Raw genomic sequence first — 16099 nt, 5'->3', positions numbered from 1 at the left:
AAGAAAAAATAGTGTTGGGGAGAGAAAGAAGGGATAAAAAACATTTTTGAAGGCTGTGATAAAATACGGTCTGGGGTTCCTTCCACTTCTCAGATTAGCCATCTCTGTTTCCCTTGTAGGGTTTTCTATGTCGCTGTCTCAGCCATTAGACTCAGATCCCTGCCAAGATCAGCTGTAGACTGTTCTCACTGTAGTCTCTCTTCCTAGGCAGACTTATTCTTAACTGGTGGCTTTCATTATGACTCATGAACATTTACATCCCCAGCCCAGGCTCTCTTCTGAGTTCCAGATAGGTTGATCCAACTGCCTCCTAAACTCCTCCACTTTGATGCTACATTAAAGGCAAATCAGGTCCTCCTGTAGTGCTCCTGACCTCAGTGAATGGCAGCTTTGAATGGTACTAACACAGACATACTCAATACCTACATGCTGAATGAGTAGGTGAATGAATTAATGAATGAATCAAAATTGTTACACAAACCAAAAAACCTAAGGGTCGTTCTTAATAATACCCTCCTCTTCCCCACTCTGTGAGTCAGGATCCAAGTTCTGTCCATTTCACCAGCTAGATATTTTTCAGATCCATCATTCTCAAAATCCTCACAGCCACTACTCTCTAAAAGGCTTTTGCCTGGACTACTGTAATAGCCTCTGAGCCATCAATTAAGAACCTGCAGATGTGAGATACAGAGAAGTTAGGCAATCAATGCCTATTCAAATAAACGATTAATTGATGAAACTGATAAAGTTGGTCTAAAGGAAGAGAACATTTACTAAATGTCAAATGTATGCCAGACACTGAGCTAGATGCCTCACATATACTACCTCACTGAATTTCCACAACAACTCATTTTATAGAAGCAACTCAACTGAGCATATGACATCAGGGAGCCTCTTCTGGTCACAACCCTCTGCTTTGTTAGGCCCCAACAAGCAGGCAATAACGATGAATATGAAGAAGAGGATGATGATGGTGATCACAACTATTTGAGAATGGATTCTAGACACTACTCTAAGCACTTTGTGTGCATTATTTCATTTGAGTCTCATCACTTTCCTACAAAGTAGGTGCTATTATTCTCTTTTGCAGATGAGGAAACTGAATCCATAGCAGTTATTTGCTCAAGGTAAAAAACTGGGGAGTAGTATGATTTGAACATATTTCTGTTTATTTAAGATTTCACAAAACACCTGTTTAACTTATAGCAAGTTATTAAAACTGATGAGGAGTCATAGCTAGAAGAGACAAATCTATCCATATCCTCAAAGCTCTTGTATTGAACTTGAGCATGTCTCCAGGATCAGAGCTCTTTCACCATCCCACTTCTACACAGTGGAGGGCAGAGTTCAGGTCGGAAGCCTCCACCAATGCCAATCCCACCTCCAAAGATATATTTCAGAACCACCACGGCTGTCAACCTCTTCCCTATCCCACAGAGACCCAGTTTTTCTCGAGTAAGGTATCACAAGGAGATACTTCAGTGCTTATACTAATTTGGTGACAAGAGTGAATCTTTTTCTTAAGTCTTTAAAGAAAGCCCTATGAATGGCATGACTACAAAGATTTCTTTAAAGGTCTAATTTGGTACTTACAGTTTTATAACTCCATCTGAGCACCTGGAACAGGGCTGCTGGCTATTCTTGTCTTGTTTATGTTGACTCTGCCCCAGCTGAACAAATCTACAAGTTACAATGGATAAGAGTAAGCCAAAGAAAGGAGTACTTGCAATTAATTCTAATTAATTAATTAGATTACATAAAATGGTATAAGCGTTCAAATGACAGTAGTGTGTTTATTTCAGAAAAGCACCTAAGAGTACCCTATGTAACATAAGACTTTGTATGATTTTAGAGTGGGCTTGTTAAAAGTAGAAAAAGGGATTCTGCTTAAAATATAAGCCATAATCATGGATAAAATGAAATCAAATGTGCACACCACTGAACTTATATTAATTTAAACATGGTGCAGAACTTGAACACAAATGTTCCTGAAGCCAGGAAGATGATCTTGCAGAGCCTTGTACATCTAAGGGTGACACATATCTAATGTGTGGAATGCAGGATGCATGTGAAAGCATGCAGAGTGGTGCTAGCAGTGAGACAAGTGACATGGAAAGGTCAGGTTCAGGCTGGGGATCCACCACCTGAAGCAGAGACACTGCTGAGAACAGGCCACGAACTCAGTTTCCTCCAGACCACAAAAATCCCCCCATCAAGTACTCTAAACACATTGAAAAGGAAGTTTCTTTTCTTTTTTTTTTTAGTCTTTTCTATAATTTATAATAATTTATCAAGTATTTTTAAATTTCCCATATACAAATAATACCAAATACATATAAGTGCATAACATGTGAAGAGGAATGCTTTCAACCAAGACTGGGGATGCCCACTGATGAGCACTATGGCCATAGGGCCTCTTCTCAAAGGTCTTGAACAGCGCTTACCAGAAGACTTGGAACAGCACTAAGGCAGGCTTTGAGCTAAGAGCCAGAGGGAGTGGCCTGGGCCAGCTCAGCAGGTGGAGAGGATAGCCTCTCCACCTCCAGCTTTCTGGAGCACATATCTGCTGGAAGCCTGCTTGGACTGCATGGATCTGTCTTTCCTTCAGGGATGCAGTTTTGCGGTTTTGTCCTAATGTGCCCATGGGAGGTTACAGGGAAGGATAAAAGAACTGATTTCCTTTCCATTTTTTTAACTATTTAAAAATATTTTCCTTTGAAGACTATGGAAAAGTTTATCATTTGTTTTTCATTAACTTTTTTAAAGGTCAAGAAAGTGTTACAGAAACTACCAATTATTGTATCATTACAGTGCTACTGAAAAATTTTCAAACAGCTTGCTTTTATCCAACTTTTATCTTCAGCAAGTGAAACATTTTGATCCATTTTTTGGGAAGAATGCCACGTAGTACTGATTATTTGTATAGAACTTTACACTTCCCAAATCAGGTGTGCAATCACTGCCAGGGTTTTTTAAAAACTGGCAAGTGTATGAAGCTTCAAGGAAGTATGGAGAAAGCTTTCAGGTCTGGTCAAATAGCAAACCAAAGATACTAGAAAAGATGAGGGAAAAGGAAGACATAGACAGTAGGGCTCAGCAATTAGAATAAAACTACGAAACCGAGAAATCCTTAGTAGTCCAAAGGTGGGCAAGGTCCAGTGTAGGAAAAACAGGCAGAATGGGAAGCTGGAAGACAGGCTGCTGCAAAAACCACTCCTAGCTGTGTGGCTTCCCTTCTCCATGGTGTTCTGTGATAGGTCAGGTGGGAGCTGTTATATGCAAGCCAGGCTAGCTCACTGTCTACTATGTGCACAAACATAACCACCCAACTGAGTGCAGAAATGGGGTGGCAGGGGCACCTGCCAATTCAGTACAGAACTACCCGGGTTCTAGCCCTGCCCTGAAACTCTGCCCTTTGGATCAAAGGAGGCACTAAGAAAGCCCCAGGGCCTATTTGAGCCAAAAGTCGGTGCCAGTCCCTGAATATCCCTTGGTTATCCTCTGGCAGTTACCTGACAGATACTGATGGAAGGAGGATTCCTCTGCCTACTGCAATGCCCATGGCAGATGGAGAGGGGAGATGTTCTGGGGCAGGCAACGCAGAGAGGGAAAAGCCTCGTAAGGCCAGTGTGCCCACAGGAAGGGGTACTCACAGACAGGGCCAGCCCCCTGTTTCTCCCCTTCCCCTCAGGTCTGCATTATGAGCAGAGGCAGCTGACTATGATCAAGAGAACAAAAAGGAGGGAACAGCCTAAAATCACACAGTACCCAGAAACACAGGATATGGTTTCTCCCCTTCCCCCGAGGTCTGCATCCTGAGCAGTGGCAGCTGATTATGATCAAGAGGACAAAAAGGAGGGAACAGCCTAAAATCACACAGTACCCAGAAACACAGGATATGACTCCTGGATAAGGCATTAAATGGCTTTACTTGCTGTACTGTTAGCATACAAAAGGGGATAATATCCTTTTAATCTACTACAGAATTGTCTAAAGAACAAACCAAATAGTGTAAAGTGTTATACAAATGAAAGGAGGTATTATTCAGGATGTGGGTTCCTCCCTCCCTTGAAGTAACCCCTTCAATCCTTGGCATACACACTCATGCCCTCTGCAATAAACAAAGTCATATTACTCAATCACTAGCTTCAGTTAATTCATTCTTCAGACCACACAGTTTGTAAAGGCCCACTTCAACTACTACAGAGCTTCGCTACAGAGTTCTGACAGCCATGATGAATAAGTACTGTGTGTTTGTGTGTCAGAATGAGGAGGATGTGGCTGTGCTCTGATGACTAAATTGGCTTATAGTCAGAAAATGATGCATATTCAAAAGAGTGCAAGTTATAGGAGCTGCTTTGGCAGTCAAGAAATGCTGTGCATTTTATATTTTATATATTATAATTTTTCTTAATTTGAAACAAAAAGCTGACAGTATCTAATTCAATAGATACTGTAAATGAAATGCCCTTATTTAAAAAGAACTGAAGATCGGTGCTCATTTTATATTACACAATTTACATTTTACACACACATTTACAAATCTGTATAAGTGGAATTGTATTCATATGCAATAACCAGGTCTTCTAAATCCATGTATTAGGCTGAAGAGGCGTTTGCAATGTTCTCATCAGGTTCTCGGGGATTTCTGAATGAAGGGTTCTTTTGAGAATCTGGTAACTGTATCTTCTCAAAAGGACACATATACATACAAAATTATGTACATGTTTCAGGGAATACCTTATGAGTATCCCCTCCTTTCAACTAGATCTGCCTAATAAAGGCCTATAACATTGTGAATTGACACCCTATTATCACTGTTTTCTTTTTCCTCCTCAGCCACCACTTCCACCAGCAACTAGGGCCTAAAGCAATACAAGGTCCTCATTTGTCAATATCCCAGATTTATTTTGTGAGAAGGGACTTTGATCTTGTGGATTTAGAAATGCAGGAATGTACTGGTACTTTGGTTTGTAGTTTGCATATGAGTAGTGCCGATACTTGCATGCATCATAAATTTTTGTCACTGAGGGGCAGAGTCTCAGGCATTTAGCGCTTTAACTCCAAATATAAATCAATGTTTCAGAATTTGACTGCTTCAGTGCTGAAACTACATTTTAAGTGGAATTCATTTTCTTCTGTACTGTTGACCATTTTCATTTCTTAAAAGTATACTAAGCAGGGTGCGATGGCTCACGCATGTAATCCTAGCACTTTGGGAGGCCAAGGAGGGCGGATTGCCTGACCTCAGGAGTTCAAGACTAGCCTGGGCAACACGGTGAAACCGCGTCTCTACTAAAATACAAAAAATTAGCCAGGTGTGGTGGTGTGCACCTGTAATCCCAGCTACTTGGGAGGCTGAGACAGGAGAATCGCCTGAACCTGGGAGGCAGAAGTTGCAGTGAGCCAAGATGACACCACTGCACTCCAGCCTGGGTGACAGAGTGAGACTCCATCTCCAAAAAAAAATACATACAAAAAGTTACACTAGATATAAGTTACTGTAAAACGTTATAATAAATACTCATTTATCTTTAATGCCTATATGAAAGTATCTTACCTTGAATAAATGGAGAAATCTTCTTCTGAGAGGCCATCTGAGAGGTTAATTCCATATAGCTCTTTCATGGGTTGGGCCACATTCTGGGGTTAAAGAAAAAAAAAAAGAACCAGGCAGAATTTTTAAACATCTAAAATATCAGTAATTTCCAAAGGAAAACAAAACTGTGAATTTTGCCACAAAAGCAATCACAATGTTTCTTTAACCTGTTCATTAAACTTCTTAGTTAATGTTTTTTTAAAAATCTGACTTCCGTTTCTGCTAAAAATAGTTTATTCTAGGATTTAAAAAAGCTGCTAAATAATTACTAGCTGTTTTTGTATAAGGCAGGAGTTGGTAACCTTATCCTGTAAAAGGCCAGATAGTAAATATTTTAAGCGTTTTTTGGTTATGCTGTCTCTGTGGCAAATACTCAGCTCTGCTGTTACAGTACAAAAGTAGTCACATACAATAAGTAAGCCAACAGGCATGGCTGGGTTCCAACGTAATTTTATTTACGAAAAAAGGCATCAGGCTGGATTTGGCCAATACATCGTAGTTTGCCAACTCCTGGAATATGAATTCAGATCCTACTATCACATTTTTATTTGCTGTATCTACTTCTAAATGAGTTTGGGATATTTCTAGAAATCAAATTTACCCAAAGCTAGATTTGGTTCTTTTGTTGCTGATTTCTATTTTTTCCCCGCAATCTATTAGTAATATTGAATTGAACAGGATGAATTTCCCATTGGGGCCATTCAAAGATTGTAAAGGCCATGTCTAAATCCTGTGTTCCAACAATGTGCCCAGTAAGAGAATCAATGGACCTCAAGTGGATAGCTGATCAAAGAGGGCCAGTATTCACTTCAAAGGTCTGAAAGGGTAAGAAATTCACCATTACACATGCCAGCAAAAACACTAATTTTATTTCGAAATGAAATAAAATCATGTCTATGCTAAATGTATTCATCTTATGCAGTGCCTCAAACCCCGCAGTGAGATAATGCGACATTTTCTTGCTCTCAGCCTTTTTTTTTCAGGGCCTCAGGCTGGATCCCATAAGCTTCCCTCCCCCGCACCTCGGTCACTTTGGCGCTATCTCCCGAGTCGGTCATCTTCACGGGAGTGGAGCGCTGAGACACAGAGCCCTCCTCTTCCCGATCAGTCCCAGAGTCATCCTCAGAGCTGCTGGACATAGCCTCCTCGCTGGGGGGCGGCGGGGCACTGGCTGCCGTTTTCCGCTGTAATACGGCTTCTTCTCTATTGCTTTTGTTTCTTTTAAAAGAATAATATGAATGTGAAGCATCTTTAAAATAACCCTCAACACTCACTGTCTATCACTCTGTCCCAAAGCCTTAGGCCTAGTGAAGCATAAAAAAACGACTGAGTGACACTAGTTTCTGGATTCAGGTTGTGCTACAGGGAAAGGCTTCGTATTTTTCCATGTCCATGCACTGACGTTATATGAATATAAGCCCTGTCATAAATTCAAAAAATAAAGGAAAATTACTTGCAGAGTGTGAAAAAATCTTCTCACCACTTGGTTACCATGCCTTCCTTTGGTAATTGATATCAATATTCTCAAAACTTACAGTACAATTATAGAAGACTGTATGTTTGGGATATTACTAAAATTAGCTGTAACTCATAAAAGCTCCAAGAAAATGTGGGTAGCCAAACCTATGTCTATTTCTCTCCCTCCTATAAATTTTTTATCTATCATAGTGTATCCAAATAATGAACAACTGATGAACATAAACTATATTTGAAATTTTATTGTGTTACTAGATGCAAACACAATACGTCTTCTTCTTTACTGGACTGAATAAAAGTCTCCCTCAGATTAATGTTATAGTAATACACAGAAAAATCTACTAAGTTCTGTATCAGGATATATTTGATTTTTTGTTATTGAGGATGCCAACAAAATAAATGCAATAAATACAAAATTTTACTTAACTATTTCATGTTGGGAAACAGATAATGCTGAGTTATTTATAAGACATAATATCTGTCACCTGCCTTTATGTCATCTGTATATTCCCAATTTAAAACAATAAAATGTATAGTATCGCTGAAACTCCCATAAATTCTACTTTCAGTATTGAACACCTTAGAGATTCCACTGCTATAAATAATTATGTGACCTGAAATTATTAGTTTTTGGTGGAAATCATCATATGCAAGTACTATTCTTTTACACAAATCTTTAAAGTTTCGTTCTACATACAATCTACACACAAATCTTACCCCAATACTGATTTTCCAGTTTCATCTGGTTTACGCACAGTAAATGGACTTGGATCAATTCCAACAGTCTTAGGCATAAAGTCACTAAAGAAAAGTGAAAAAACAATTACATATGAATTACTGTCCATCCAGGTGATATTGGCTTCCATCTCAGTTCACACTCTTATAATATTCCTTCTTAACTCTAGGAGTTACATATTATATATACCAAGGCAACTGCTCAGGGACATAAAACGTGAATTAACAGCACTAGGTAATTTCAATATTATCAGTCTTAATTGTGAATTCTCTATGATCATGAGGCCCAGTAGTTTTGAATTTAAAATCTCATCTACTGAAACAGTGTTGACATCTGCTAAGATGTATACCATCTGGTTAATCTGGTTATATATCATGATTAGTTCTCAGGTAAAATTTAAATTCCTAAAGGCCAATGACAAAACACTAAGCTGTTCAGTTACGTGGATAACATTTTTAAGTTATGCCACCTAAGGAGGTAGACATTATGATCAAAAAAACAGTGCTATGAACTGAAATACCAACAACTACCTCATTAGGCTAAGGTTAATTCATTAAAACACTGTTGGAACACTTTAAATAGAAACTCTCTTAATTTACCACTTACTGAGATAAGCTAAAGCTTCTTCCACATTATGCAAGGGCCACCTCACCATTACTGCTAAAGTCAGACCAGATTCCATAGTAGATGCCAAAAAGGCAACAGTTCCAGGATTTCTGCTGGATAAGACTCCTGGCTTCTGGCAAGGACATTGCTCCAAGTGTGTGACTGAATATCACATTATTTGAAGGAAAAGAAAGTAATCTTGAATCTGGCCTAAAATCACTATTTTAACAGTTTGAAAATGTTTTAAAGATGTAACTGGCTTAATTTTTTATTTCTTTTTGAATACATACGATTGATCTTTTTCACTGGTAGATTCCATGTTTGTGAGTTTGTTTACTCCCTAGTGTGTATATCTGTAACCCCCAAATCAATCTTCATGATACTTTCACAGTCATTTGCAGACATGTGCATGCACAGAGTGGTAAAAACTGAATTTCTCAGCTGAGGCTGAACAAGGGGAACTTTGCGTCTTAATTTCTGCTCTTGTATCATAACTGTCTTTTTCACAGTCTATTTAACACCATGTTTTTCACATTTTTGGTTCTTTTTTGGGTGATCTTGCTATTTAAGATGGCCACTACACATAATGCTGAAGCTGTCTAGTGTTTCTAAGCACAAGAAAGCGGTGATGCACCTGACAGAGAAAACATGTGTGTTAGATAAACTTCATTCAGGGATGAGTTACGGTGCTGTTGGCCGTGAGTGTTATGTTAATAAATCAACAATATACAGATGCTCCTCAACTTAGGATGGGGGTTATATCCTGACAAACCCATAGCAACTTGAAAATGTATTTAGTACACCTAACCTACTGCACATCATAGCTTTGTGTAGCCTACCTTAAACGTGCTCAGGACATTTACATTAGCCCATAGTTGTGCAAATCATCTAACACAAAGCCTGTTTTATAGTAAAGTTATTACAAAGAATTTTGAATCAAAATTCAAAACTCGAAGTACAGTTTCTACCTGATGCATGTAACTTTTGCACCACTGTCAAGCTGAAAAATCATAAGTTGAATCATTCTAAAACAGGGACTGATTGTATATTAAATATGTTTATGTCTTTAAACAAAAATACACACAAAACTAGGTTATTTACTTATTGGTTGACAAATAGAATGTGGCCAGAGGCTCTCAGGAATCTAATCCTGTATTTCCCTTAGGAGCAAATCAGTATTTATTAATTCAGTGTTTGAAGTGACTTTATAGAACAAGCCATTACAAATACAATTATAAATCCTCAATGTCATTGATAAGTTCTTGGAAACTGCGACTTCAAGTGAAACAGTGTAGCAGGTCCTTAAATAATGTCATTTTTTTTCAACCTCATTTCACTTAAAGTCAGTTTCCAAGAACCTATCAAAGATGTGAAGTCAGAGTTTATACATATATAAACACATATACATAATGTCATTTATATTTTGCTGAGTTGAAAACTTCTAGAAATGTCAAAGGTCTTATAGTTAAAACTGCTAAACATTAACAAGTTTACTTGAAAAATCAAGCAAGTAAGAATTTCAAACTATTCCTATCTGAAACTGAAGCAAAATTTAGAGTGATTTCCAGGAAACAAAACCACAGAATATGTTTCTACATGTATCACATAAAGTATAAGCATATAAATACTACATCTGAAGAAAATGTGAAATACAAAAATTTAAATTTTAGTAAAAATATAATAAGTAATTTTCTTTGCTCACTTTTCTTATTCTGGTCCCACAATTTTTCCTAAAGGGTCCCATCAAATGCTAAAAGAGATACAGAACATGGAATATGTCCAAAGGTGAGCAACTAGGATAGAGAAACCATGCCACATAAGTTATGGAAGAAAAAATGAAGGATATTTACACTGAAGAAATTAATATTGCTTCCTCAAATATCTGGAGGCTGTCAGACTGAAGAGGAACTAGATTTGTCCTGTGACTAATAAAAATAGTAATAATAGCTACCATTTATTAGTCACTTGCCTGTACATGGTACTACAAAGGTACCTGGGGGAAATGTGTGTGTGGGGAGGTGGGAAGAGAAAGAGAAAGAGAGAGATTAAGAAAATAAGGCTCAGGTAAGCTGGAAAATTTTCTCAAGATCACACAGGAAGTAGCTGAACCAAGATTCACATCCTAGCCTTTCTAGTACCAAAGATGATGTTTTTCCCACTAATTTACGTCAACTCTCAATTTCTATGTCCAATGAAAAAAACTGAGTTTATTCCAAATGGCAAACAAGGGCTAATGGGAGGCAGATTTCAACCTATCAAAGGGGAGAAATCGACTCCAACTGTCAAGAGAACAATAGAAGGGGCTGCCTCTTAAAGTAGTGGGCTCCCCATCACAGGAGGGGACTGTTCAAACAAAGGCTGACTACCCACCTGACAGAAGGCCTGCAGAATGGATTTCTGGTAAAGACAGATATACATATACAAACTAGGAAAACTACAGTTCCCACATACATACAGTATCGGAGTACCCACAACATACCGTGCTGAGCTTGTCATAGCCAAGCAAAAGGTATCATCAAAACTGCTCAACTCATATGGCCGAAAGAACTCATTATGGATATCAATCTCTTCTTCATATTTGTGGAATGTCTTCACTATCAACTTCTTTAAGTTCGCAGCACAGATAACTGAGAGAGATACCTGCATGTTACTCTAAAAGTCTGAGATTACATCAAGCAAATATTTCCATAATATCAACTGTGTTCACAGACAGTGCTGTGATAAGCTGTGTTCACAGACAGTGCTGTAGGGGATACAGTCCTGAACAGGCTGAACTCCTGCCTCCGACACTTACACAGTTAGAAAAGAGATGAGATGGATGCAGAGAAAATGCAATGAAAAGCTGAGTTCAACCAGCTCTAAGGAGGCAGGAAGGCCTCAGGAAGTCCAGTGGGAGCAGGAAGTTACTTAGAGGGGCCTCTTTAAATTCCTTTTTGCTCTTAAACAAATGCCCTCTGCATTTTAGCTAAAAATTATACAGCTTTTCCCCAAAGTTTCCCTTTATATTTCAAATTCTGTTAATAGCCAGTGTTAGATAGTGAAAACCCTTTCCCTTCTCCCAAAACAACTAAACCTTCTTGGCAATATGACTAATAATTTTGCCCAGAATTTCAAGTTACAAATACCTTCCAAAATGAATTTATAACTTAATAAGAACCAAAGATTCTTTGTGATCTTTGTTTATGGGCTTCCCTACCCAAAGTTGGGATGATGAATCATGACTAGATGGAGTCCTCAACTGAAGCGTACCAGATTTGCAGAAGATTTTGCTAGTAACCCTTTACCAAGTGGAAAACGAGCTTGCCCAAGAGCAGGGGAATTAGTAACAGAGGCAGAACTAACTGTACTTAAAATTGGGCAATTATTTAAATTTGGAAACAACATTTTAATGTATTATACACTTGAGGGTATTCCTTTAATATAGAATTTTTCCTAGCTCTCTGACAAATTAATAAAACTTAATTTAAATGTGACTAAATTATTTAAAAATTTAAATTAAATGTGGCTAAATGTACCGTTATACATATATCTGTACCTTTCTCCACTGCATAGCACAAAGAAAACATTTTTAAGTTCTCCTTGTGAATGGGTCCTTATTTCCTCCACATTCCCCCAAAATATGTAGAAATATAAGCAGTACTAATTTAAAGTGATGAGCTGATAGATCATATTTTATTGACTAAATATTTGAGAAACATACATAATTGTAAAACACAATACAAGGCATTGGCCTACATAGATAAAAAGAAGTATAATATAATTACTGTTCTTTAAGAAGCCAGGAGATGTTATACAATCCCCTATCTACTAAAGCAGCAACATAATCATTTCTTTCTATAAAATACCATGTGCAAAGGATTTAATGTTTCAAGTTCATTTAGGTATAATTCCAAAAATATGTTAGTGTAAAAACTAAAACACAAACAGTTACCTACCTTCATCATATGGCAATGGTAAATGCTTTATCACCTCTGGGGTCCACCAGTAAGTATAACTATAAAATAAAAATTTTTTAAAAGATGAACCGAATGTAAGTGTTGGTTTTCTATACTTTACTGGATAAAATAATTTATATGGTCTATACTAACATGTTTCCTCCTACTTCAAAGTTAATTTTTTTCTTTTTAAAACATGTTTGTAAAACTTTTGATGCAGTAAGTTTTCAACATGGTCATTCCCTTCCCAACCCTTCTTCCTTCAACTATGTCACAGATCTGCAACTGGGCAATTATTTAAATAAATAATGTCACAGGTCTGCAAAAATGCCATGAATACACCTGACAGTCAAGAAGCTCTGATGTTACTTACTTTCAGCTAAAAAGGATTAGCATGTAATAAGCTGACTCTATGAACTGCTGTTAACTTCTCCCAGGGACTGTGCCTACAGTGACTTACTCTGCCACCAGGTGAGCAGTGGGACCTTGACCCACATCCTACAACCAGGATTCCCTTTTGTGTAGTTATCTGATAGTCAGAATCTACTCTGCTGTATGTGTATACATCTGTGTGTATAGTTAAAACAGTTAAGCAAAATCATTAGGGAATAAATGGGACAGTCCTAACGAACAAGTTCCCTTACAAAGCAGTACAAGTCCTGCTATTCTCTAACTGTAAATATACACTACTTGATTACAGAGGCTAGAGTAAGAGTAAAGAATGTCATCTGTTTGGATTTCTGCTAGAAGGCTCATCTGCTATAAGCAGAGAATCTGAAAGAATCCTAAGGGGCCTTCTCCCTGAACACCTAATTTAATTCTCAATCAAATTCTAATGAAATGAATATTTAGAGGAAAAGTGCTGTATGTCAAAGCTCATGAGAATTAGCAAGGAGAATGTGAAACAGTATATCAATAATTTTTTAAAAACCAGATTTCTAAAGATTTAAAAAAGAGCCTATAGCCAAAAATTGCTAAAAAGAGAATTTAATATAAATGAAAGACTTTCTAAAAATATAATGCTGAAATTACAGTCTTGAATAATCCTGATTAGGAAGCAATGGGAAAGTATCCAAATGAAATTGGCAACATTGGGAACTCTCCTAGAGATGGCAAGCAGAAATATGCAACCACTAATGATGAAAAAAGGAATATGAAGCCTAATGAATTGTGCAGGGCGAATCACTGTTCTAATAGGAAAGGTTCTTAAAGTTTTGTTTTAGACTGAAGTTATGCTTTACAGCAGTGCTACTCAAAATTCAATGTGCATGTGAATCACTTTGGGACCTTGTTAAAAGGCAGATGATTCAGTAGGTGGGGCCTGAGATTCTGCATCTAAGACAAGCTCCTCAGCAAAACCAAAGGGGCAGGCCTTCCAACCCCTTTTCAATAACGAGGCTTTGAATATGAAAAGAACAGAGCAAGGATAAGGCTGCTGCTTGTGAAGAATTCATTCAGTCATTCCACATTTATTAAACACCTGCTATGTGTCAGACACTGCTCTACGTGCTGAAAGCGCCACGCTGAAAATGACAGAGAAAGTAGAGCTACTTAATTCCAGCACTGTTTCTATCCTCCCTAGCCATAACAAGTTTTCACAACTGAAAGATAAAAAACACAAGATAAGAGGGAACTGTGTACAACCCAGAAGACAGAAGGAAGCGCTAAGCATCTCTACAAGCAGGCCAGTGTCCTGCTATACCTGAGATCAATACTCTTTAAGGAACAGTGAAACATGGAGCTGATACTGGAAATGAGTAAATGCAGTCTTTATTTTTTTACACTTAGCAGAATTTATTTATTTATTTACTTTTCCTCAACTTTTATTAAGTTCTGGGGTGCATGTGCAGAATATGCGCATTTGTTACATAGGCAAACATGGGCCATGTTGCTGAGGATAAGAGGAGTCTTGATGCTCAGAACTGAGAGGATGACAGATTCCAAACCCAGACATCAACAACTGATGTTGATCCCACCAAGATAACATAATCAAGTATGAGATAGAGACATGTTGTAAGTGACCTAAAAAGATGGCTGATGCGTTCTCTGAATTCACATATATTCACAAAACAAGCCACACTAGGCTAATATCATTTCCTTTCCTGATAGGAAAATCAGACTGTCAGATCAGAGGAATGAAAAAGACATGTGCTAACTGTTTAAGAGGGATGTATGCATGCATCTGAGTAAATCTAATTCTCTGATGATCTAACCGTGGCAGAGGAAGAAAGTAGAGAAGTTATGAGTACATTAGAAATTCCCTAAAGAACATTGCTTACAATCGGCTTGTCTAGGAAGAAGAAGTAGACATTATAAAAAATGCATTTTAACTCAGAATTCTTGTGGTGAACAAGAATTAAAAGATGATCATGTATTTGTGATTTAAGACCAGGCCATACACTTCTTAAAAAAATTACTAAATTGTATTTCCCTTAGCAATATGAAGCAATTTAACAACACTTTTAAAAGTTTCCAAGTCTTTTGGGTGAGTCTCAGAAGCAAAGAAGCCCATGAGAAATATCTGCCTTGGGAAAGAAAAGCTAAAATGGATGGAAGATCAGAGCATCTAAGACAACTAAGCCCAGGATAGGGGAATCTTTATCACCTCCACTACCAGGTACATTTATCCAGAGGAAGAATACTGGACTGGGTCAGAAACTTGCTTTGGGACGAGAGATCAGAAAACAGGAGACTGTAAGTGAGCGCCACTTCTTCCTTTGCATACAAAAAGCCAGTGAGTCAGATTCTCTTTGCTTTTTCAGTTCCTAGTATGAAGAGATCTCAGTTCCATAGGAAGGTTAGGGAAAAATTTTAAAGACTGTCTTTAATTTCCCTAGCTAACTTTGGAACCCTCTGAAACATTCATAAATGTCAGCAAAGCAATCAATATTTGTGTACAAGATGGAGAAATGTGGGCAGGACAACAGTATAGTTAAGTGAACTTATAGCTGTTTAAATGATGACAACCAAAAGCACCGAACAATGTTATATGGAAGGAGTTGTCTGTGGATAGAAACCAACAGGCTCTGTCATTTACCCTACTGTAGTCAACAATTTTCATTAAGTATATATTAGGATCAAGATGGCCACCTGATTAAATCTGAAGAAACTACAAAGTTAGAAGTATTCATTAAAGGATACACATTTGAATACTATTTTTGGAAGTAGGCAAAGCATATATAACATGACAAGAATGGTACAGATATGGCAGAGCAGCAGTGGCACATGCTAAAAAGACTTAGCAGTTCTGGCTGGCTGCGATGGCTCACACCTATAATCCCAGCACTTTGGGAGGCCAAGGCAGGTGGATCATGAGGTCAGGAGTTCAAGACCAGCCTGGCTAAGATGGTGAAGCCCCATCTGTAATAAAAATACAAAAATTAGCTGGGCGTGGTGGTGGGCACCTGTAATCCCAGCTACTTGGGAGGCTGAGGCAGAAGAATTGCTTGAACCCAGGAGGTGGAGGTTGCAGTGAGCTGAGATCACGCCACTGCACTCCAGCCTAGGCGACAGAGTAATACTTCGTCTCAAAAAAACCAAAAAATTACAGGAATGGTACAAATGTGGCAGAGCAGCAGCAGCACATGCTAAAAAGACTTAGGAGTTCTGGCCAGGAGTGGTGGCTCACACCTGTAATTCCAACACCTTGGGAGGCCAAGGCAGGTGGATCACGAAGTCAGTGCTGACGACCAGCCTGGCCAAGATGGTGAAGCCCCATCTATAATAAAAATACAAAAATTAGCCAGA

The 16099-nt window shown here is 38.1% G+C and overlaps 1 protein-coding gene across 5 annotated transcripts in view; it reads right to left on the bottom strand.

The window, feature by feature from the left end:
• FIG4 (FIG4 phosphoinositide 5-phosphatase) overlaps positions 1-16099 on the bottom strand; it is a 134766-nt gene that overhangs the window by 27784 nt on the left and 90883 nt on the right. For all 5 annotated transcript variants that reach the window (XR_001816099.2, XM_017497419.2, XM_037727440.1 and 2 more), the window contains 6 exons: positions 12353-12411; positions 10897-11044; positions 7793-7876; positions 6622-6817; positions 5561-5643; positions 1594-1680 (listed from right to left, as the gene is read on the bottom strand). Coding sequence is in view for 4 of the 5 variants with exons in the window: in XM_017497419.2 (XP_017352908.1) it covers positions 1594-1680; positions 5561-5643; positions 6622-6817; positions 7793-7876; positions 10897-11044; positions 12353-12411 (657 nt within the window). In the remaining variant the exon portion in view is untranslated. The remainder of the gene's footprint in view (positions 1-1593; positions 1681-5560; positions 5644-6621; positions 6818-7792; positions 7877-10896; positions 11045-12352; positions 12412-16099) is intronic.

Source organism: Cebus imitator, unplaced genomic scaffold, assembly GCF_001604975.1.
Source record: "Cebus imitator isolate Cc_AM_T3 unplaced genomic scaffold, Cebus_imitator-1.0 Scaffold231, whole genome shotgun sequence".
Lineage (NCBI taxonomy): Eukaryota > Metazoa > Chordata > Mammalia > Primates > Cebidae > Cebus > Cebus imitator.
This window is presented reverse-complemented; position numbering and strand designations above follow the sequence as displayed.